The sequence below is a fragment of the Crinia signifera genome, chromosome 6 (genome assembly GCF_055691185.1).
Source record: "Crinia signifera chromosome 6, ASM5569118v1, whole genome shotgun sequence".
Lineage (NCBI taxonomy): Eukaryota > Metazoa > Chordata > Amphibia > Anura > Myobatrachidae > Crinia > Crinia signifera.
In genome coordinates, this window is record NC_139222.1 from 15,772,060 (window position 1) to 15,798,127 (window position 26,068).

The 26,068-nt window shown below is 45.6% G+C and overlaps 2 protein-coding genes across 2 annotated transcripts in view; both read right to left on the reverse strand.

Annotated features, from left to right (window-relative positions):
* The window catches only part of LOC146010024 (uncharacterized), a 437,588-nt gene extending 423,715 nt beyond the window's left edge, over positions 1–13,873 (reverse strand). The window contains exon 1 of the mRNA XM_083150826.1: positions 13,758–13,873. The gene's annotated coding sequence lies outside the window, so the exon portion shown is untranslated. The remainder of the gene's footprint in view (positions 1–13,757) is intronic.
* Positions 6,855–26,068, reverse strand: part of LOC146009528 (uncharacterized) — a 41,522-nt gene continuing 22,308 nt past the window's right edge. The window contains exons 4-8 of the mRNA XM_083149971.1: positions 23,376–23,548; positions 21,528–21,592; positions 21,352–21,419; positions 11,759–11,870; positions 6,855–8,366 (exon numbers count right to left, since the gene is read on the reverse strand). Coding sequence (XP_083006097.1) covers positions 6,988–8,366; positions 11,759–11,870; positions 21,352–21,419; positions 21,528–21,592; positions 23,376–23,548 — 1,797 coding nt within the window. The 3' untranslated portion in view covers positions 6,855–6,987. The remainder of the gene's footprint in view (positions 8,367–11,758; positions 11,871–21,351; positions 21,420–21,527; positions 21,593–23,375; positions 23,549–26,068) is intronic.

The window sequence follows — 26,068 nt, forward strand, 5'->3', positions numbered from 1 at the left end:
AACAGAATTTGGAGTCTTGTTATGGCACTGGTGGAATAGAAAATGGGGTCCTGTTATAGCACAGGTGGAGCGGAATCTGGGTTCCTGTTATAGCACAGGTGGAGCGGAATCTGGTGTCCTGTTATGGCACAGGTGGAGTGGAATCTGGGTCCTGTTATGGCACAAATGGAGCAGAATCTGGTGTCCTGTTACGGCACAGGTGGAGCGGAATCTGGGTTCCTGTTATAGCACAGGTGGAGCGGAATCTGGTGTCCTGTTATGGCACAGGTGGAGTGGAATCTGGGTCCTGTTATAGCACAGGTGGAGCAAAATCTGGTGTCCTGTTACGGCACAGGTGGAGCGGAATCTGGGGTCCTGTTATAGCACAGGTCTAGTGGAATCTGGGTTCCTGTTACGGTACAGGTGGAGCGGAATCTGGGTTCCTGTTATGGCACAGGTGGAGTGGAATCTGGTGCCTGTTATGGCACAGGTGGAGCAGAATCTGGGTTCCTGTTATAGCACAGGTGGAGCAGAATCTGGTGCCTGTTATGGCACAGGTGGAGCGGAATCTGGGGTCCTGTTATGGCACAGGTGGAGCGGAATCTGGGGTCCTGTTATGGCACAGGTGGAGCGGAATTTGGGTTCCTGTTATGGCACAGGTGGAGCAGAATCTGGGTTCCTGTTATGGCACAGGTGCAGCGGAATATGGGTTCCTGTTATGGCACAGGTGGAGCGGAATCTGGGTTCCTGTTACGGCACAGGTGGAGCAGAATCTGGGTTCCCATTATGGCATAGGTGGAGCGGAATCTGGGGCCTGTTATGGCGCAGGTGGAGTGGAATCTGGGGCCTGTTATAGCACAGGTGGAGTGGAATCTGGGTCCTGTTATAGCACAGGTGGAGCGGAATCTGGGGTCCTGTTATAGCACAGGTGGAGTGGAATCTGGGTTCCTGTTATGGCACAGGTGGAGCAGAATCCGGGGTCCTGTTATGGCACAGATGGAGCGGAATCTGGAGTTTTGTTATCACAGGTGCATCAGAATCTGGGTTCCTGTTATGGCACAGGTGGAGTAGAAACTGGGGTCCTGTTATGGCACAGGTGGAGTGGAATCTGGTTCCTGTTATGGCACAGGTGGAGTGGAATCTGGTTCCTGTTATGGCACAGGTGGAGTGGAATCTGGGTCCTGTTATAGCACAGGTGGAGTGGAATCTGGTGTCCTGTTACGGCACAGGTGGAGCGGAATCTGGGTTCCTGTTACGGTACAGGTGGAGCGGAATCTGGGTTCCTGTTATGGCACAGGTGGAGTGGAATCTGGTGCCTGTTATGGCACAGGTGGAGCAGAATCTGGGTTCCTGTTATAGCACAGGTGCAGCGGAATCTGGGTCCTGTTATAGCACAGGTGGAGCGGAATCTGGGTTCCTGTTACGGCACAGGTGGAGCGGAATCTGGGTTCCTTTTACGGCACAGGTGGAGCGGAATCTGGGTTTCCCGTTATGGCACAGGTGGAGTGGAATCTGGTGCCTGTTATGGCAGAGGTGGAGCGGAATCTGGGGCCTGTTATGGCGCAGGTGGAGTGGAATCTGGGGCCTGTTATAGCAAAGGTGGAGTGGAATCTGGGTCCTGTTATAGCACAGGTGGAGCGGAATCTGGGGTCCTGTTATAGCACAGGTGGAGTGGAATCTGGGTTCCTGTTATGGCACAGGTGGAGCAGAATCCGGGGTCCTGTTATGGCACAGATGGAGCGGAATCTGGAGTTTTGTTATCACAGGTGGAGCGGAATCTGGGATCCTGTTATGGCACAGGTGGAGCAGAATCTGGGTTCCTGTTATGGCACAGGTGGAGTAGAAACTGGGGTCCTGTTATGGCACAGGTGGTGTGGAATCTGGTTCCTGTTATGGCACAGGTGGAGCGGAATATGGGGTCCTGTTACGGCACAGGTGGAGCAGAATCTGGTGTCCTGTTATGGCACAGGTGGAGCGGAATCCGGGGTCCTGTTATGGCACAGGTGGTGTGGAATCTGGTTCCTGTTATGGCATAGGTGGAGTGGAATCTGGTTCCTGTTATGGCACAGGTGGAGCGGAATATGGGGTCTTGTTATGGCACAGGTGGAGCAGAATCCGGTGTCCTGTTACGGCACAGGTGGAGTCCTGTTATGGCACAGGTGGAGCGGAATTTGGGTTCCTGTTATGGCACAGGTGGAGCAGAATCTGGGTTCCTGTTATGGCACAGGTGCAGCGGAATATGGGTTCCTGTTATGGCACAGGTGGAGCGGAATCTGGGTTCCTGTTACGGCACAGGTGGAGCAGAATCTGGGTTCCCGTTATGGCATAGGTGGAGCGGAATCTGGGGCCTGTTATGGCGCAGGTGGAGTGGAATCTGGGGCCTGTTATAGCAAAGGTGGAGTGGAATCTGGGTCCTGTTATAGCACAGGTGGAGCGGAATCTGGGGTCCTGTTATAGCACAGGTGGAGTGGAATCTGGGTTCCTGTTATGGCACAGGTGGAGCAGAATCCGGGGTCCTGTTATGGCACAGATGGAGCGGAATCTGGAGTTTTGTTATCACAGGTGGAGCGGAATCTGGGATCCTGTTATGGCACAGGTGGAGCAGAATCTGGGTTCCTGTTATGGCACAGGTGGAGTAGAAACTGGGGTCCTGTTATGGCACAGGTGGTGTGGAATCTGGTTCCTGTTATGGCACAGGTGGAGCGGAATATGGGGTCCTGTTATGGCACAGGTGGAGCAGAATCTGGTGTCCTGTTATGGCACAGGTGGAGCGGAATCCGGGGTCCTGTTATGGCACAGGTGGTGTGGAATCTGGTTCCTGTTATGGCATAGGTGGAGTGGAATCTGGTTCCTGTTATGGCACAGGTGGAGCGGAATATGGGGTCTTGTTATGGCACAGGTGGAGCAGAATCCGGTGTCCTGTTACGGCACAGGTGGAGTGGAATCCGGGGTCCTGTTATGGCACAGGTGGTGTGGAATCTGGTTCCTGTTATGGCACAGGTGGAGCGGAATATGGGGTCCTGTTATGGCACAGGTGGAGCGGAATCTGGTGTCCTGTTACGGCACAGGTGGAGCGGAATCTGGGGTCCTGTTAGGCACAGGTGGAGCGGAATCTGGAGTCCTGTTACGGCACAGGTGGAGCGGAATCTGGGGTCCTGTTAGGCACAGGTGGAGCGGAATCTGGAGTCCTGTTACGGCACAGGTGGAGCGGAATCTGGGGTCCTGTTACGGCACAGGTGGAGCGGAATCTGGAGTCCTGTTACGGCACAGGTGGAGCGGAATCTGGGGTCCTGTTAGGCACAGGTGGAGCGGAATCTGGAGTCCTGTTACGGCACAGGTGGAGCGGAATCTGGGGTCCTGTTACGGCACAGGTGGAGCGGAATCTTGACTCCTGTTACGGCACAGGTGGAGCGGAATCTGGGGTCCTGTTATGGCACAGGTGGAGCGGAATCTGGGGTCCTGTTACGGCACAGGTGGAGCGGAATCTGGGTTCCTTTTACGGCACAGGTGGAGCGGAATCTGGGTTCCCGTTATGGCATAGGTGGAGCGGAATCTGGGGCCTGTTATGGCGCAGGTGGAGTGGAATCTGGGGCCTGTTATAGCACAGGTGGAGTACATGAAGTGTTGCAGTATGTCATAGGTGGTGCCACAGTAATAGAACGTGTTGAGATTTGACATCTCGTGAGTCAATATGAACAGCGGTTGGGGGGCTCATGGCAAAGAGGTCAAATGATGGGTTCCCAACAGATGGGACTTTCCATTTCAAAGTTGTGTCAATATTCAACGTTTCTCAGTCTACGGTATCATGTGTGTACCAGGAATACCTCATGGAAGGCATTACCAACCACCATGGACAGCGCAGTGACCCAGCATGGGTGGTTAATGATTGTGCACAGCAGCGTCTGGCCGGATTTACATCGATATTCAATGCAGGAGGCACGAGACGCATATCTACCAGACCAATAGAGCATTCCTTAGCTTCCATGAACAGGAGACCCACCAGACAGAGCCTCACAACATTGTATTTGGAACTTGTCAGGGTGGTAACATGTGGCATAGTCTGATGAGTCACAGTTCAGGATGTTTTTGGAAGTTAGGGTTTGGCGCAGACCCCAATTATCAACAAGACACTGTGCAAGCTGGTGGTGGTTCCGTAATGGTATGGGGTGTTCACGCGGCGTGTGTTGGGTCTTCTCCTCTGCCTGAACAGGTGTGGTATAGCTCACATACAGTGTCTAGGCAGACAGTCAATAGGTACACACCAAAAGTTAGACATGCATTCGTCAGACATTGACAAAAGTTAGACATGCATTAGTCAGACATTGGCAACAGTTAGACATGCATTAGTCAGCCATTGGCAACAGTTAGACATGCATTAGTCAGACATTGGCAACAGTTAGACATGCATTAGTCAGATATTGGCAAGTTAGACATGCATTAGTCATATATTGGCAACAGTTAGACATGCATTAGTCAGACATTGGCAACAGTTAGACATGCATTAGTCAGATATTGGCAACAGTTAGACATGCATTAGTCAGATATTGGCAACCGTTAGACATGCATTAGTCAGACATTGACAACAGTTAGACATGCATTAGTCAGATATTGGCAAGTTAGACATGCATTAGTCAGATATTGGCAACAGTTAGACATGCATTAGTCAGACATTGGCAACAGTTAGACATGCATCAGTCAGATATTGGCAACAGTTAGACATGCATTAGTCAGATATTGGCAACAGTTAGACATGCATCAGTCAGATATTGGCAACAGTTAGACATGCATTAGTCAGATATTGGCAACAGTTAGACATGCATCAGTCAGATATTGGCAACAGTTAGACATGCATTAGTCAGATATTGGCAACAGTTAGACATGCATTAGTCAGACATTGACAAAAGTTAAGCTGGGCATACATCAAGGCGATTTGGTCCGATTTTGACCAATTGGCCCGTTAAATCGGACCAAATCGCCTCTGCCTGACATGTAGTCGGGTCCGATGCGCGGTCCCGTGCGCATCGGACCCGACTAGGTGGTCGGACCGGCTGGACGTCCGACCACCCGTTCTGGGTGGGCGCTAAGCAGGGACGCATGCGATCCATCACAACGGATCGCATGTGTCTCTGCCGCCGGAAGGTCCCGGCGGCTTGCAGTCCGTTGGGTGTCCGTACACTGCTGCGAGACGTCGCAGGCAGTGTATGGGCACCTTTAGACATGCATTAGTTAAACATTGACAAAAGTTAGACATGCATTTGTCAGATATTGGCAACAGTTAGACATGCATTAGTCAGACATTGACAAAAGTTAGACATGCATTAGTCAGATATTGACAAAACTAACAACACAAGTAAAATGTTGAGATGATAAATCAGTATGTGTACATGGGCACCGTGTAAGTGTGGTTATGGTATATTACATCTACAATGTCTAGGTCTACAGTCATGGAAACATTTTACTTGTGTAGTTAGTTTTGTCAATGTCTAACTGATGCAGGTCTAACTTTTTTGCTGTCAGTTTGGTGACTGTCTGACTAGACTTTGGGCAGTATTCAAGGCTCCCGATTCAGTTTTTTTCTGGCGAATCGGGCTGTTTTCACTCCTTGCGGTGAATCTTTTTCACTGAAAATGTGATTCACCCTATTCAATGTTCACCGAAAGCGACCAGTGAGTGCCGGCCAGTTCTCCGTTTCATGCTCGCTGCAATTCGCTGGTGTATTTCAATGGGGTTTTCACTGGGATTCCCCGAGAGTGTATTCAATGCTAGGATGGAGAACTGCTTTCTCCATGATTCACCGTTTTGCATTCAACATCTTTTTAAGGTGAACTAGAATGTGTGTCAAAAATCAGTAATTTTATTATGCGAAGGGCCATGCTATTTGGATTGCAGCACATGAATATATATATTTTTTACACATGATGTCACAGGGGGGGGGGGGGGCGGGGAGCAGCTCATTACATATTCACTGCACACTGGTCCCGCTCATTACATATGCATGGAGTGGGACCAGCGCAGCGCTCCCTCCACCGCATCCCCTGCCAGCTCTCCCGGGGGGCAGCATCTGCTGCCTGTGTTCCCGGGAGCCCTCCTTCTCCCCCACACATACCGCGCAGGCAAGGAGGCTTTCATCTCCCTGCCATACGGTCTTACTGTACAACTGACAATAGATATTTTCCCATTTCAGACGTAATTACACTGCGGGGCTCATTCAGGGGTGGACGGTGACCTTTGGCGCAGTTTCGCCACCCTTGGTATAATATAGCTGCAACGAAAGAGGTCCGAACATTCAGGAGATCACTCCCCTTAAAGCTCGACCAGCAAAATCCAGGCATTAGTAATACATTGATTGTTCCTACGTTCACAATTGACCAGATCCTCTACTTCATCAGGAAATGGTCTGTGGAGATTGTGTTCATCCTACGTTGTTGCCGGGTGAATCTTCATGGTGGTTTCTAGAGTTGACCTCTTTTCGAGATGCTGGTCATTTCACTTTTAAAATCTTTAACAGACGATTGGAAATCTGAAGAGAATTATTGTCTTATTTTCATTATGAGGTTCCTGGACTGCAGATAAGCTTTTGTGGAAGGGGTTGTACACAAATCGTCATCCATGTCTGGAGAGGCAATGGAGGTTGAAGATGGTGGACAGACTGCTTTTTCCCATCTGGAAACGTTGAGCAATTTCTCTGGGAGCATCTTTGTATCCTTCATTGACAGATTTATGTATTGTGAGACTGTAATATCGGAACTGTTGATATGCTCTGTTAAGTCAAACACTGAGAAGCAATACAGTTTTCTCAATTGTAAAGCACTACAGAATATGCCGGAGCTATATAAATATTAATACACCCCAGTTGTTACTGGATAGGAATTTTATTGGAAAACAGGTACTTTACTGTGTAACCAAAATTTTAATTTGCTCTCCGCTGGTATTGCTATACAGTCTGTAAATGTATCTATACCTATTTTTATCATTTATATACATAAAAACAATTCTTTTTTTTTACATTTACTCTATGTTGGGCAGTGACGTACCCTGGTGTAGGTCTATTAGCTCAATAGCAATTGCTTTTCTCTTGTGTGAATTCTGATGTGTAATAAGACGTGTTTTCTGTGTAAAACATTTCCCACACTCAGTACACGTAAACGGCCTCTCACCGGTGTGACTTCTCTGATGTGTTTTAAGATGCGTTTTCTGTAGAAAACATTTACCGCACTCAGTGCATGGAAATAACTTCTCACCTGTGTGACTTTTCTGATGTGTAATAAGATCTGATTTCTGTGTAAAACATTTCCCACACTCAGGGCATGGAAACGGCTTTTCACCTGTGTGACTTCTCTGATGCCTTACAAGATCTGATTTTTGTATAAAACATTTCCCACACTCAGAGCATGGAAACGGCTTTTCACCTGTGTGACTTCTCTGATGTATTATAAGATGTGTTTTCTGTGTAAAACTTTTCCCACACTCAGAGCATGGAAATGACTTCTCACCTCTGTGACTTCTTTGATGTCTATCAAGATGTGATTTCTGTGTAAAGCATTTCCCACACTCGGTACATGAAAATGGCTTTTCACCGGTGTGACATCTCTCATGTAGAACAAGATCTGATTTCTGTAAAAAAATTTTGCCACACTCAGGACATGGAAATGACTTCTCACCTGTGTGACTTCTCTGATGTATAATAAGATGTGTTTTCTGTATAAAACATTTCCCACACTCAGAGCATGGATACGGCTTCTCCCCTGTGTGAGTTCTCTGATGTGTAATAAGGTGTGATTTCTGTGTAAAACACTTGCCACACTCAGAACACGGAAATGAATTCTCACCTGAATGACTATTTTGATGTATAAGAAGATGTGATTTCTGTGTAAAACATTTCCCACACTCAGAGCATGGAAATGGCCTCTCACCTGTGTGACTTCTCTGATGCCTAACAAGATCTGATTTCTGTATAAAATATTTCCCACATTCAAAACACTGAAATGGTTTTTCATCCATGGGATGTCTCTCGTGTCTAGCAAGATGTGATTTCTGTGGAAAACATTTCCCACACTCAGAGCATGGAAATGGTTTCTCAACGGTGTGACTTCTTTGATGTGTAATAAGATCTGATTGATGATTAAAAAAAAACCCACAGTGACAACAGGGAAAATTAGCATTAGCTGTATGACCTGTACTACGTGTAACAATGGCAGAGTTATTAGGAGTAGAGTCCCCTGGAGATGAAGGATCAGATGATGAATTTGCATTATGAAGCACTGGATGTATATCAGAGATAATGGTGTTTTCTCCTGGAGAATCTCGTATGATGGTATCTTTTATTTTAATGTCTGGAAACAAAATGAGATCTCCCATCACGTCGTTCTTCGTCCTGTCTTCATCTGCTGGGAATGAAATAATGATAATGGAAATCAAAATTAATCTTACACTGAGGAGCAAATGTTCATGCTATCTGTAATTTCAATATATTCCGTTTTGTTTCAAATTATAAAACCTTTATTACAATTCTAAATGTACATAAAGCAGTATGTTGGACATATAGAGATCCCCCATGAAATAGCCTGAAGTTTTTAAAAGGTCATGGTTTCCTGTGTTAATTATGTATGCGATACAACAGTAATTGGGGCAGCACGGACGGTGTAATGGTTAGCATTACTGCCTCACAGCACTGAGGTCATGGGTTCTATCCCCACCATGTGTTATATATACGGGGCAGTACGGATGGTGTAATGGTTACATTACTGCCTCACAGCGCTGAGGTCATGGGTTCTATCCCCACCATGTGTTATATATACGGGCAGTACGGATGGTGTAATGGTTATAGCATTACTGCCTCACAGCACTGAGGTCATGGGTTCTAGCCCCACCATGTGTTATATATACGGGGCAGTACGGACGGTGTAATGGTTACATTACTGCCTCACAGCACTGAGGTAATTTGTTTGTATTCCCACCATGTGTTATATATACGGGGCAGTACGGACGGTGTAATGGTTAGCATTACTGCCTCACAGCGCTGAGGTCACAGGTTCTATTCCCACCATGTGTTATATATACGGGGCAGTACGGATGGTGTAATGGTTACATTACTGCCTCACAGCACTGAGATCATGGGTTCTATCCCCACCATGTGTTATATATACGGGGCAGTACGGACGGTGTAATGGTTAGCATTACTGCCTCACAGCACTGAGGTCATGGGTTCTATTCCCACCATGTGTTATATATATACAGGGCAGTACAGATGGTGTAATGGTTACATTACTGCCTCACAGCACTGAGGTCATTTGTTTCTATCCCCACCATGTGTTATATATACGGGGCAGTACAGATGGTGTAGTGGTTACATTACTGCCTCACAGCGCTGAGGTCATGGGTTCGATTGCCACCATGGCCCTAACTGTGCAGAGTTTGTATATTCTCCCCGTGCTTGAGTGGGTTTCCTCCGGGTATTCTGGTTTCCTCCCACAATCCAAAAATATACTGGTAGGATAATTGGCTCCCAACAAAATTAACCCTAGAATGTCTGTGTGTGTGTTTGTGTGCTTGTACATGTGGTAGGGAATATAGATTGTAAGCTCCACTGGGGCAAGGACTGATGTGAATGTTCAAATATTCTCTGTACAACGCTGCGAAATATGTGTGCGCTATATAAGAAACTTAAAAAAATCAAATAAATTAATTAATTGAACGTCAACTTACAGATTTTTCATTCTCTACTATAAAACAGAGTACAATATTGGATATCAGATGTCGATTTTTTAATTATTTAATAATGTTTGGAAAAGGTGCGTGTTTGCCATAACGCGAAACGTGTGGAAAATAAATTAATTTTGTTTTGAATTTTTGGATTCGGGATGAAAAGTTACCTCAGGGGTCCGAATTTCAGGGTGACTCCTTTAATAAAAACCCATGATACTTCAAATCTCTCTCTCTATATAAAAGGCTAACTTCTCCTCACCTCTATGAGGTGAAAGACCGCCAGTGACCACTCGAAAGACCAAATTATTCCTTTGTGTGCTAAAAGATGTCATAACAGGAAGTGAAAGCAATTTTTGCAGGGACACTGATCTGTTTTAAACTTGCTGAATATGGAGAGAGGGAGTGTGGGGTATAAAACTGTTACACCGCAAAGTAAAAACTGTCACAGCTCCAAGTGAAAGTATGTTGCAGAAGCGGTTAGTTTGACGGGCATTTAACTAGTAAACTGGATAAGTAATATTGAATAAACAAATTGTCAGATAGTCTAGATATTTGGCAAAAATAGTTTGTTTTTCATGAAAATCTGAGATGGGTGGTGGACATTTATTTTTTGGGGGTGATCTGATGTGGAATGACCTGGAGGCTGTTGTGTATAGGTGTCCCGCTATGCTGTGGCTGTGTACAACAGCTTAGTGTAGCACAACCACAATGCACACCTTAGGTGGACTCCATTATGGCCGGATCATAAGGTCGAACGTTATGAGGTCAATTGTGTCTAAGTTGACCCCAAAAGGGTGACAGAAGGTAGACATGTCACCTAAGATCTGTATCCCAACAACACCAGACTCCAAACCACTTTGGTTCCCGTGATAACGTTAAAGTTGCTCACACAAAAAAAAAAAAAAATAATCATATTCAAATTTGAAACAACTTTAATTAAAAAGAGCAAATTTCCTACTATGCCGAATTTTTGTTTCCTGGAATCGGCGTTCGCCAATAATTGGGTTATATATACGGTTTAGTGTGTACAAATGATTGTTTCGGGTATAAATAGGGAAAATCGTCCGGTCACTGTCTCCTCCTCCTTGTGGGCAGGCATATGTAAATTCAGTGTAATGTGGCGGGAAACCGGTAAAGGAGCATACGCACTCGATGTTTGGCTCCATGAGCGGTATCGTCAATGATTTCCCTTAAACTACCGGCAAATGATATAGTGCGCACACACTGAACAATATCGTTCGTTATATAGTACCGTGACATCATCAAGTCCCCGCACCGTACATGTATTTGTTAATAATATTGTGAAATGGAGCGGCTCCCAAAGACGGCAGGGGTTGTCATTAACGACCCACAGCAGCATGCATCGTTCGTAGTGTACACACCGGCTGACATATCAAACGTATAGCTCAGAAGGGCAGAATTGAGCAGTATCGCTTAAAATATTGCATAGTGTGTACGACACTAAAATCACCTCATTTTGTGTCATCTCTTCTAGGGGTAACCTCGTCCAGCCAAGGTAATCCCCATGCAGTGCGCCCAAGATGGCTGCCTCTTCCGGTAGCTTGTGAATGCCTACACCAATTCTATATTGTTGATACACACAAGTATGACAGAGTTATACTCAGGGCTATTTTTCAGTAGGCTCCAGCAGGAACTGAGGCCCTTATTCTAGTTCACTCTTTCTGACAAAATATTTCTTAGATGGACAAAACCATGTGCACTGCAGGTGAGGCAGGTGTTACTTGTGCAGAGATAATTAGATTTGGGTGGGGTTTTACACCTGCCTCACCTGCAGTGCACATGGTTTTGTCCATCTAAGAAATATTTTGTCAGAAAGTGAACTAGAATAAGGGCCTCAGTTCCTGCTGGAGCCTGCTGAAAAATAGCCCTGGTTATACTGCATTCTCCGGCCCATCTCTATGGGGTGACCGTGTGAGGGATATGGTGCACTGCTGGTGACCGCCAGGTGGTGGCGCTCTGACTCACCGATACAAGAAACTGAAATGTCCAGAGGACGCCATACACAGACAGTAGAACATGTGACTACTCTCTGTAATATGTGATTACTACTCACCTGTGCTGGGATCTGTAGGGATCTCCTCCTCCTTAACTGGCCGATCCCTCATCGCAGACGTCTCTTCTTCTCCCTCCATATCTTCTACTTTAATATTACTCTGATCTTCACCCTGAAAACCCCACAAAAATATAAAAGAACGCGTCAATCGTGACAGAGAATCCTCAAAGTGATGGTGAAACGTGGTCAGGGCGCTCCCTCCTCTTATAGGTTGAGTATATTACGCCAGTACTTATCTACACTTCTATATGTTTAGGTTTTTTTCCTTGTGTTCTCCACATTCCTGTCCCAATGTCTCCTGGTCATATTATTACTCCAACCAGTGGCATAACTATACATTTTGCTCCCCCCAGCTGAAAAAGTTTCTGCCCCCCCCCCCTACACATTACGCCACACATCGTAATGCCCCTTACACTATATGCCACACGCCGTAATTAACCTTACACTATACCACACACACCTAATGAACCTTACACTATGGGTGGAATTTATTGCCGCCCGATTTCAGTGGCAGGGCGAGATGTCTGCCGAATGCTGATTTTTTTTTGAAGGGGAATTAATTTAAAAGGCATGGTTTTGCCTTGTAAGTTAATTCCCCTTTAAAAACATCCGAGTTCGGCGGACATCTCTCACTGCCACTGAAATCGGGCGGCATTAGATTCCGCCCTATATGTCACACACCGTTGTGGGTGGCACAGTGGGACAGTTGCAAAAAAAAAAAAATGACTGTCCCATGAAAATCGGGACAGATGGGAATGACTGCAAATAGAGGCTCTGATGCTGACAGACGCTGACATCTGGAGACATGACACAGACACCCGGACAATTGACACAAATATGCTGACACGTGATAACACAGTGCTGCTGCCGGGAGGAAGCAGGGAGGGAGAGACAGGACGGACCTCACCTCCTCAGGTCAGTGTTAGGCAGACAGTGACAGGCACAATGGCATCCGCCAGCAGCAGCTCGGCGCTCCCTGCAGACCCCGTTGGTGCCGGCTCCTCCAAGCCACCGCGGGGGCTGCTGCAGTGTAGTTACGCCACTGACTCCAACCTCATTAAATTACAGTCTCCACTTTCCCAGCCATACAGTACTTCTCATATATTCATGTACCTGCACAATCAACCAATCAGCTCCTACCTGTCATTTTTCAAACCCAGCCTGTAACATGGCAGGTAGGAGCTGATTGGCTGGTTACTATCGCTTTCCATTGGATCACTTTTTGAAGCTTGATACATCTGGCCCATTATTACTAGTATATATATATTATAGAATCTTTCCAAGCCACTTACTGTATTGGTATTGCCCCACGTATCCCATTGTCCCTTCCTTTGTGTACCCCACTCTCCATGACAAATGTTCTGGTCACGCCGCACCTAGTCTATGCCAAAATGTCACCTGTTCTCATTTACCTGCCCATAGCCAACACTTATCCTATCGGTGCAGTGTACCCATATCACCTAGCCCATTCCGCCATATTTACAATTACCATATCCAAATCCTCAGCTACGTTTCCCCCTATTATCACTACCTTCACCGTATTATTCCCATCAATCCCCATTTGTAGATGCTTATACTGTTATCCTGTACTTCCTATGGTTCTGACTTCTATCTTTATGTCTACTGAGGAGGCGATTCGTCATTTTTGTCCTATATAACCCTCTCCAGCTCCCTACCCAAAAAGGGTGTGTAGAGGTTGTGGTCTCAAAGGTTAGGGGGCGTAGACTCATGTAAGGAGGCGTGGCTTAAAAGGAAACGGTTGTGGCCTCACAGGAAACCGGTCGTGGCCTCAAGGTAAAGGGATGTGGCTTTGTGTCTGAACCCCTGTTGACACTACTGACCATTGGTGCACATGTAGTGATTAATGTGCTGCAGAAAATATATTGATGTTACATGTAGTAACATCAATATATTTTCTGCAGCACATTAATCATCATTCAGCTCACCCCATATCCGACTGGTCACACGAGTATATGGTGACACCCTAAATCCCACCTACCTGATCCTCCTGTGGGGTCCTGTGAGTCTCCTCTGTACAGTGCTGGGAACACAGAGGACGGGGACATCTCTCTGGGGTATCTCTGTTACTGGCCCCATCTGTAGGAGACACACAGTGACTGAGGACATGGTATATATGTGATTATCCTGGGAATACAGAGGACGGGGACATCTCTCTGGGGTATCTCTGTTACTGGGCCCATCTGTAGGAGACACACAGTGACTGAGGACATGGTATATATGTGATTATCCTGGGAATACAGAGGACGGGGACATCTCTCTGGGGTATCTCTGTTACTGGGCCCATCTGTAGGAGACACGCAGTGACTGAGGACATGGTATATATGTGATTATCCTGGGAATACATAGGACGGGGACATCTCTCTGGGGTATTCCTGTTACTGGGCCCATCTGTAGGAGACACGCAGTGACTGAGGACATGGTATATATGTGATTATCCTGGGAATACAGAGGATGAGGACATCTCTCTGGGGTATCTCTGTTACTGGTCCCATCTGTAGGAGACACACAGTGACTGAGGACATGGTATATATGTGATTATCCTGGTAATACAGAGGACGGGGACATCTCTCTGTGGTATCTGTTACTGGGCCTATCTGTAGGAGACACACAGTGACTGAGGACATGGTATATATGTGATTATCCTGGGAATACAGAGGACGGGGACATCTCTCTGGGGTATCTCTGTTACTGGGCCCATCTAAAGGAGACACGCAATGACTGAGGACATGGTATATATGTGATTATCCTAGGAATACAGAGGACGGGGAAATCTCTCTGGGGTATCTCTGTTACTGGGCCCATCTAAAGGAGACACGCAATGACTGAGGACATGGTATATATGTGATTATCCTGGGAATACAGAGGACGGGGACATCTCTCTGGGGTATTCCTGTTACTGGGCCCATCTGTTGGAGACACACAGTGACTGAGGACATGGTATATATGTGATTATCCTGGGAATACAGAGGACGGGGACATCTCTCTGGGGTATCTCTGTTACTGGGCCCATCTGTAGGAGACACACAGTGACTGAGGACATGGTATACATGTGATTATCCTGGGAATACAGAGGACGGGGACATTTCTCTGGGGGATCTCTGTTACTGGGCCCATCTGTAGGAGACACACAGTGACTGAGGACATTGTATATATGTGATTATCCTGGGAATACAGAGGACGGGGACATCTCTCTGGGGTATCTCTGTTACTGGGCCCATCTGTAGGAGACACGCAGTGACTGAGGACATGGTATATATGTGATTATCCTGGGAATACAGAGGATGGGGTCATTCTCTGGGGTATCTCTGTTACTGGGCCCATCTGTAGGAGACACGCAGTGACTGAGGACATGGTATATATGTGATTATCCTGTGAATACAGAGGACGGGGACAACTCTCTGGGGTATCTCTGTTACTGGGTCGATCTGTAGGAGACACACAGTGACTGAGAACATAGTATATATGTGATTATCCTGGGAATACAGAGGATGAGGACATCTCTCTGGGGGATCTCTGTTACTGAGCCCATCTGTAGGAGACACGCAGTGACTGAGGACATTGTATATATGTGATTATCCTGGGAATACAGAGGACGGGGACATCACTCTGGGGTATCTCTGTTACTGGGCCCATCTGTAGGAGACACGCAGTGACTGAGAACATAGTATATATGTGATTATCCTGGGAATACAGAGGATGAGGACATCTCTCTGGGGGATCTCTGTTACTGAGCCCATCTGTAGGAGACACACAGTGACTGAGGACATTGTATATATGTGATTATCCTGGGAATACAGAGGACGGGGACATCTCTCTGGGGTATCTCTGTTACTGGGCCCATCTGTAGGAGACACACAGTGACTGAGGACATGGTATATATGTGATTATCCTGGGAATACAGAGGACGGGGACACCTCTCTGGGGTATCTCTGTTACTGGGCCCATCTGTAGGAGACACGCAGTGACTGAGGACATGGTATATATGTGATTATCCTGGGAATACAGAGGACGGGGACATCTCTCTGGGGTATCTCTGTTACTGGGCCCATCTGTAGGAGACACGCAGTGACTGAGGACATGGTATATATGTGATTATCCTGGGAATACAGAGGACGGGGACATCTCTCTGGGGTATCTCTGTTACTGGGCCCATCTGTAGGAGACACGCAGTGACTGAGGACATGGTATATATGTGATTATCCTGGGAATACATAGGACGGGGACATCTCTCTAGGGTATTCCTGTTACTGGGCCCATCTGTAGGAGACACGCAGTGACTGAGGACATGGTATATATGTGATTATCCTGGGAATACAGAGGACGGGGACATCTCTCTGGGGTATCTCTGTTACTGGTCCCATCTGTAGGAGAAACACAGTGACTGAGGACATTGTATATATGTGATTATCCTGGGAATACAGAGGACGGGGACATCTCTCTGGGGTATCTCTGTTACTGGGCCCATCTGTAGGAGACACGCAGTGACTGAGGACATTGTATATATGTGATTATCCTGGGAATACAGAGGACGGGGACATCTCTCTGGGGTATCTCTGTTACTGGGCCCATCTGTAGGAGACACGCAGTGACTGAGGACATGGTATACATGTGATTATCCTGGGAATACAGAGGACGGGGACATCTCTCTGTGGTATCTGTTACTGGGCCTATCTGTAGGAGACACACAGTGACTGAGGACATTGTATATATGTGATTATCCTGGGAATACAGAGGACGGGGACATCTCTCTGGGGTATCTCTGTTACTGGCCCATCTGTAGGAGACATGCAGTGACTGAGGACATGGTATATGTGATTATCCTGGGAATACAGAGGACGGGGACATCTCTCTGTGGTATCTGTTACTGGGCCCATCTGTAGGAGACACGCAGTGACTGAGGACATGGTATATATGTGATTATCCTGGGAATACAGAGGACGGGGACATCTCTCTGGGGTATCTCTGTTACTGGGCCCATCTGTAGGAGACACGCAGTGACTGAGGACATGGTATACATGTGATTATCCTGGGAATACAGAGGACGGGGACATCTCTCTGGGGTATCTCTGTTACTGGGCCCATCTGTAGGAGACACAAAGTGACTGAGGACATGGTATATATGTGATTATCCTGGGAATACAGAGGACGGGGACATCTCTCTGGGGTATCTCTGTTACTGGGCCCATCTGTAGGAGACACGCAGTGACTGAGGACATGGTATATATGTGATTATCCTGGGAATACAGAGGATGGGGTCATTCTCTGGGGTATCTCTGTTACTGGGCCCATCTGTAGGAGACACGCAGTGACTGAGGACATGGTATATATGTGATTATCCTGGGAATACAGAGGACGGGGACAACTCTCTGGGGTATCTCTGTTACTGGGCCCATCTGTAGGAGACACACAGTGACTGAGAACATAGTATATATGTGATTATCCTGGGAATACAGAGGATGAGGACATCTCTCTGGGGGATCTCTGTTACTGAGCCCATCTGTAGGAGACACGCAGTGACTGAGGACATTGTATATATGTGATTATCCTGGGAATACAGAGGACGGGGACATCACTCTGGGGTATCTCTGTTACTGGGCCCATCTGTAGGAGACACGCAGTGACTGAGGACATGGTATATATGTGATTATCCTGGGAATACAGAGGATGGGGTCATTCTCTGGGGTATCTCTGTTACTGGGCCCATCTGTAGGAGACACGCAGTGACTGAGGACATGGTATATATGTGATTATCCTGGGAATACAGAGGACGGGGACAACTCTCTGGGGTATCTCTGTTACTGGGCCCATCTGTAGGAGACACACAGTGACTGAGAACATAGTATATATGTGATTATCCTGGGAATACAGAGGACGGGGACATCTCTCTGGGGTATCTCTGTTACTGGGCCCATCTGTAGGAGACACGCAGTGACTGAGGACATGGTATATATGTGATTATCCTGGGAATACAGAGGACGGGGACATCTCTCTGGGGTATCTCTGTTACTGGGCCCATCTGTAGGAGACACACAGTGACTGAGGACATGGTATATATGTGATTATCCTGGGAATACAGAGGATGGGGACATCTCTCTGGGGTATCTCTCTTACTGGGCCCATCTGTAGGAGACACGCAGTGACTGAGGACATGGTATATATGTGATTATCCTGGGAATATAGAGGACGGGGACATCTCTCTGGGGTATCTCTGTTACTGGGCCCATCTGTAGGAGACACGCAGTGACTGAGGACATGGTATATATGTGATTATCCTGGAAATACAGAGGATGGGGTCATTCTCTGGGGTATCTCTGTTACTGGGCCCATCTGTAGGAGACACGCAGTGACTGAGGACATGGTATATATGTGATTATCCTGGGAATACAGAGGACGGGGACAACTCTCTGGGGTATCTCTGTTACTGGGCCCATCTGTAGGAGACACACAGTGACTGAGAACATAGTATATATGTGATTATCCTGGGAATACAGAGGATGAGGACATCTCTCTGGGGGATCTCTGTTACTGAGCACATCTGTAGGAGACACGCAGTGACTGAGGACATTGTATATATGTGATTATCCTGGGAATACAGAGGACGGGGACATCACTCTGGGGTATCTCTGTTACTGGGCCCATCTGTAGGAGACACGCAGTGACTGAGGACATGGTATATATGTGATTATCCTGGGAATACAGAGGATGGGGTCATTCTCTGGGGTATCTCTGTTACTGGGCCCATCTGTAGGAGACACGCAGTGACTGAGGACATGGTATATATGTGATTATCCTGGGAATACAGAGGACGGGGACATCTCTCTGGGGTATCTCTGTTACTGGGCCCATCTGTAGGAGACACGCAGTGACTGAGGACATGGTATATATGTGATTATCCTGGGAATACATAGGACGGGGACATCTCTCTGGGGTATCTCTGTTACTGGGCCCATCTGTAGGAGACACGCAGTGACTGAGGACATGGTATATATGTGATTATCCTGGGAATACAGAGGGCTATTCGTGAAAATAAATCCTTGAAAAACCTTCTTGCCCCCAGCTGTCTCCGAGACTCCCAAGATAAACATACTTTAACCACCAATTGGTTACCCGTTAAACCAATGGGATGCTACAAGTGTGGTAGAACACAATGCATTACTTGTAATTACATTACTAATAAAATTTTGGTCGTGAACACATATATGACACTTTAAAGGTCCGTGGTTTTTATTAACTGCAATACGCCCTTTATCATCTACTTACTGAAATGTACCTGTGACTTAAAATATGTGGGGCGCACAACACGGCCTCTGAGGACACGATTCCTTGAGCATCGTAGGAATATCCTCAAAGGTTCCTTGCTGCACAGCGTGTCCCGGCACTTTTCTGAGTGTCATAACAATGATCCGAAGGATCTCACACTGACTGGTCTTGAACATGTACCCCCAACCAAAAGGGGCGGCGATAGTTTTCGCACCCTCTGCAGGCAAGAAATCTTTTGGACCTTTAAGATAGACTGTCTGTTCCCTAAAGGTCTTAACGAAGCAATGGAACTAAATATTGTGCTTCTTAAGTCTGGTATATCATGTTGCATATTTGTCACTGCTCCTTGTTAATTTTAGGATAGCATCTAGACTATCCATTGATGTCCCACTATCTATGGATGTTATACTACTGCTAAATTCAAGTTAATATGATCTTCGTTATTATTGATGAATTCCCTATCCAATTGTACATAGATATTACACATATTTCATTCTTTTTTTTTCCTTATTTTTATTATATATATATCTCTTTCCTTATATAAAATAATTATCTTTAGCCATTCTATTTCCCTTGTCTCTGTGTATGCTTCTTACAACCTATAAACATTCTTTCCTGATTAGCTATAAATTTGCTGCCAGATAAAATTGACATTCTCTCTATTTCTATTTCCAACTATTAACCATTTCACAATACTCTGGATAAAATGTATTTGTTCCTCATACTAATTTTTTAATGGTCTGTACACGTGATATGGAGCGCACCTGCGCTATATAACTGATTGTCTTATTTTATATAACATCCGCTATCTTTTAACTTGATTTTGTTACTTTTTGTTGTTAGAAATCAGTCTGGTCACGTGATCGCTATTTAAACTGTTCATTGACAAATCTCTCTCACTATAAACTACCATATAAATACTTACACATGGTCTCTGATTTGCTCGGGACGAATCATGTGACTAATCCAGAGTCCAATCACCTCTGCACCCCTATGGATACGATGGGTATGAAGCCCGGAACCTTTCTATGGGATGGCAATGTACATCAAACAATTGCCTCCCATTATACTCCTATACTACTCACTCCAGTTCCCGCCGTCTGCCAAATACTTCCGGTATGATGGCGGAACTAATAGTAAAACGCTATTTGGAATGCATATGCGTTCCACAGGACGAATCATTCGCCACTTTCCTTTAAGCCCACTAAATTCTATATAACTATTACTCTGGATGTGCCACAATGATTGGCCACCAGTCTAGATATACCCTGCAAGTTATTTAGAAACGCCTTTTATGCTTAATGAACAGAGTCACGTGACCGTTCTGATTTGCATACCATACCACTTCCCTACCTTTTTTAGGTATTTTTGTTATTATTGCAGACTCTGTGTTTAATATTATGCGTCTGTCTCCTGCTATAATGTAATTTAGTTGATTTTATGGATATTGTGCATATTTATGTTACTGTTTGTACACACACATGCTGATCATTGGCCCATTAGGGAGGGTATATATACCCATACTGGAGTCACTGCTAGACACCTTTGATAAAGCTGCAGTTGGCAGTGAAACGCGTCAGCAGGACTACCTGTTCTTCACCTCCAGGACCTTACGTGTGGTCCCCCTTACCCCTATTGGACCTACCCACTCGAGGTGCACCATCACCTATGGATTCACTGTGTCCCCCCATCCAGGGAATTCATCCCACCTGGTGCATGGTGGATACTCCTCCTCCCAACATCCAGCAGCATAATTCCAGCTTGCCACCCATGGAGGACATTGTCTAAGTGAGTAAATCACCACCAACCAAGTCATTATCTTCCAGTTCGGCGGACACCGCTTTTTGGATTCCATTGGGGTGCCAAAATCCCCCCCCCCCTCCCATCTACAACCCCCCTCCCCTCAAAGCTCAAACAGACGAGGGGTACCACCATAGAGCGGAAGCCGACTCTCCTCCAACGGCTGAACAAGTGCCGTATATCATTGTGAGGATTACAATACCACCTGAGTGGAAACCATTGGACATCAAGAGCTCCGACCAACTGGTAAAGTGCACTTACCTGTGACTACCTTTCCTCTCCCCCCCCCCCCACACCCCACCTGGAATTTTCCATTATACACATCCCAACTGGGCCCAATCCACATTGAAATTCATTCCTGTGATGTGAAGAACCCTTTTTACATGTCAGCCGGCAATTGTCTCTGCATTGTGGTGATTTTATGCTTATGTTTTGATTTTATTCAGTAAAATTATTTTCTACATTGTACTAAACAGTTGTGTGTAAATTGTTTCTTAGCGCTGCTCTCTCACCTTGAGCGTGATTGGTGGTGTTGGTTTCTTTTGGTGGGGACTGACTATCCCCCCTCTTTGAGCAGCAGCTAACATTTAGAGGGACAGATCTTGTCAAGCGCCTGTATATTCCCTGGAACTACTCCTTGGAATTCCTTTTCCGCATTTATATTCCTAGAATGTCCATGACATCATACTGTGTGCTTTTACTTCCTCCGCGTGAATTCTTTTTATCTCTTTACCTTTGCTGAGTCGCACCAGCCTTGAACTTATTATTAGACCGTTACATGGAATGTACAGAGTTTACATACAGATATTCTAGTTCCAGACACTTTATTATAGTGATGGAACAGGTGTCCTGTCACAGCCTGTGTTAGTCTTGGTGACCTAACGACCACTAGAGTATGACCTTTGTGTCAATCCGATTGAACAGGGACTATGCAGATATTATCCAGTTAGGCTATTTGACGCTGATTTATATAGGTCCTGTGGCAGTCCAGCACGTTTTCCTTTTATCACCTATTACTGACTATTCAGTCCACCCATATATATATATATATGTATCACGATTTTAATGTACTGATTTTATACCATTGCGCCTGTATTGGTGCATCTTTCTTAAATCACTAGTTGTTACACTGGGTCCAGTATGGTGGACTTTACATTATGGTCTATATTATTGTCTGTATAATAGCATGTTTTATTTTGGTTTTGTTACAGACCGCCCCACACAGCGAGAAAGCCCTGGTTGCCGATTACTGTAATTCCGCCCATGCTAGTAACCATGACACCGGTGAAGCTTGCACATCACGATGCGGTGCACGTTACAGGAACTCCGCTGAGAGACACACTCCCCTTAACTTCCGGTTTTCCGGCACCAGCGCACACGCTGGCTGAGTGGCGTGATCTGACATGATTCACTTCGTTATATAAGGTAAGCACATTTAGAGGTTCTCGTTTGCACATACACCTTGACAAAGGTGTGACTTAGACCCCGAAACGTTGGTTTGCCGTTTTCTGTGAAATACACCTTTGAAAAATCCCTTTTGAGTGCCGCTGTCTGCTTCTACCTATTTCTACAGAATTGATCCTGAGGGCACCAGGGTGAGCTGTACCCAACCACAGGAGTGCCAGGTCGACACCGATATCTATATATATGTATTGTACTTTGTGTACTGAGCTTCTTTTTGAAAGACCGAGAGAGTGCCACGATATCACTGTCTACATACTCACCCTGCGTGCAGCACCCCGGCAATTACTGTGGATCTGTATTTGGAGTGCCTTCCTCAAGTTGTCTATATATATATGTATATATATAAAATGTTGGTTGCACATTATCAATTTACAGCATAAGTGTACCCTGTATGTGAAACATGTGTTGTGTTCAACTTTTAGAAATTGATGACCCCTGATGAAGTCTGTAAGGACTAAACGCGTTGGGTTGTGTTGAGAAACCATTGAAGATCCACGGTGCAGTGCGCATGAAGTACTATTAATAAATATTACCAAAAGGACTCTTGTGCTTATACCTTCTTTTGGATTGGGTGAAATTAGCCCCGGATTGTGCTTTATATTTCTCCCTTACACCGCAGGAGCGCCTGTTCCCTAACTGTTGTACATATATAATTATACGTTCCGGTTTAGTAAGCGTGCCCCCAAACAGAAAGCGCTTTTTTCTTCTTTCCGCTATACCTTTAATTACTGTCAAAGGAAGAACCTCCACATCATTTATCAGGGCCCAGGAACTCAAATGATAAAGGCATTTCAGATCTAATTTTCCCTTTGCCCTTGTCATGTTACCTGTTACAGAAGGTTCCTAAAATGATAAATCAGTAGCATGGACAATATTTGTATTTGGCTGTGTCTCTCCTTCCATATACCTTGTTCCCTTCTTCCAAACTTCCTTCACAATGTAGCTGTCTTTGCCCTCTATTCTACACTCATTTATTGGTTTAAGGTTTCTTACTATATCCTTCCCCTGATGTGTAATAATATAATTTCTGTGTAAAACATTTCTCACACAGAACATGTAAAGCGCTTCTCACCTGTGTGTTCCTGATGCGTCATAATATAATTTCTGTGTAAAACATTTCTCACATTCCGAACATGTAAAGTGTTTCTCACCTGTAAATTCCCTGATGTGTAATAATGATTTTTGTATAAAACATTTCTCACACTCAAAGCATAAAAACAGATCCACACCTGTATGACTTCTGTACTGTGCACAAAGATCTCTGTGAACATTTCTTGCACACAGAAAACTGAAATGGTTTGACCATCTCCTAATGTAGTGGCTCCGCCAGGTCTCTTAGCTTATTCTCTACGCCGAGGGACAAATGTAATCAGGGGTGCGAGAATCAGAAAGTCAGAGATTATTTCCCATTTTTCTTTTAAGGAGGCAATCAGTGACATGGCAAAATCACCCTGGTTTTGCAGTGTAAATGATTGCTGCTTTAAAAAATGGGAAAACTCTCCCATAATATTTGTCTGAGTCTCACACCCTAATAAGTTTGACCCTGATCACTTTTGCTGTGCTATTTTATTCCCCATCTCTCTAAAGGCTCCCAAAAGTGTCTTAAGGACCAGATTTCCCCCGGCAGAGCTCACAATGATTTGGCACTTGATGTGACATTGTTCACCTGCGATAAATCACGTGATTTATCACATGTAAAAAGTGCCCCCAGGATAGCTGCTGGGAAAGTTGAATGTTCAAATGAATGGAAGGCTGCTGATTGGTTGGGAGAGCCCTCAGCCAATCAGCAGCCTCCCATTCATTTGAATGGGAGCTTTGAAATCTCCTGGCTGCCCGCAGCTTCCGGTGCAGCCTGTTCCCTGGAGTGTGCAGAGTGAGGAGATTGTCTCTCCTGCCCGGCGCTTCCCCGCTCTGCAGACTACAGGTGTGTGCCAGTGGTGGCACTGCTGGCACACACACACCTTTGGACCTGATCGGATGCGAAACACTTTGTGGGTTCTAAAAAAGCACCCGTGATGCCCCGCTGATGGGTCCAATTCTGACCCATCTTATGGTCAGCCGTCCGACCTCCAATGCGCACAGGACTGCATGCCGGAGCGTATGTCAGACATATCCGATTTTTTGGGCTGATCCGTTGGGTTTGACTTTTAGTTTATCCATTGATCCCCGATCTGTTTAGGTTCCATAGTTATTTTATTGTTTCCAGATGCGACGTGATGATCTCACAAGGGAAAGATTATTTTATTGTACAATGTTTGTGTGCATACAAATGACATGTTATACAGTGCCTGCGTCACGTTCCCCATAGTATCACTTACTTTCTTTGTATTCCGAGCACAATTCTCTAAACTAACAGCAATTCCCCTTTTTATTCTGTCCAGATGTATTATTGGTAATATCATTGCCTCTATATTATGTGCGGACCTTGACGTGACCAGTGTATATGGTTTCTGATTGCTGTGTAATAACCAGAATGTAACATAACTATTAGTAAATTATTAACCCCCCCCCCCCTAATAAATGCTACTGTGCTTGTTCCTGTGACATAAATGGACTCAGTCTAGGTAATGGCTGCAGATCACTAACTCCCTAACAAGAGATGCACAAGGCATTGCAGGTGGTCATTCCCAGGCCCATCACTGCTGGAGGAGAGTCCCAGGTGTCCTTATAGATAAATGTTCATTTGGTGGTTCCTCACTAGTCACAGTGGATAGATATGTGCCAATAACCTGAATCAGGAGTAGTTTGTGCAGTCTGTATAGTTCCAACAGCATCAGAATCCAGATACTGGTCCAAGCGCAGACACAGATGTAGCAAGTTGGTCAATGCACCCTGACGCGTTTCACTGCGGCTTCTTGCAGCTTTTTCAAGAGTTTAGAAAACCACTCTGTTTAATAAATAATTATCATATGTAAAATAAACTGTATCCACAGACATCTATATGTTCGAAATAATGATTGACTAATGTATGAACAGAACTCTATACGTGCCCCATACCTTTATGCTAGTTGTCATGTTTACGTTGATAAAAGCGTATATGTGATTTACCCCCTTACTATGAGTTACCATTATGGTGTTTCTTAAAGTGCGATATTCCAGATATAACGTATTACTAAGATTACAGGTGTTGCTATGACAACACAAGCACGAGATGCATCATCCGGAAATGATTAGACTGACAATGAAACGCAACTTGCGTTTCAGATGGCAGGAAAGACGTGCCACAACCCGGCTGACCGGATGTGACGTGAGCGCCGCATCTAGGCGCACCGTCAATCCCTTCTCAGCCCGGTATCCATGGCAACTAGCTATGCGTATGTGACGTGAGCGCCGAATCTCGGCGGAACGTCACTCTCTATACAGCCAGGTATCCAAGACAACGGCTGAGTACACTACAGAACTGGAAGTGACGTGCGCACCGGCTAAAGTCGGGCGTAACGTCACTTCCTGGATACATGAATTACGATCTGCACAAATTATGCCCTTATGCTGCAGTTTATATGTAAGTAACGGGGCGATTACCCCATTTACCAGCTACACTTTGAAGTAGTGCTATATCACCACCGCAGATCCTAACAATGGGTTTATCTAAATGTGTAGCACAAAACCGGAAGATTATTATGCTAATGATTTGACAATAACCCGGAAGTGCTTCCATATGTGCTTGCTTTATAAATACGTTTTTTGGCTTACATTTCAATCAAAATAGTCATTAGACTAATAATGCATGTTGATACTAAATGCTCTTTGTCTCCGAGTAACTCC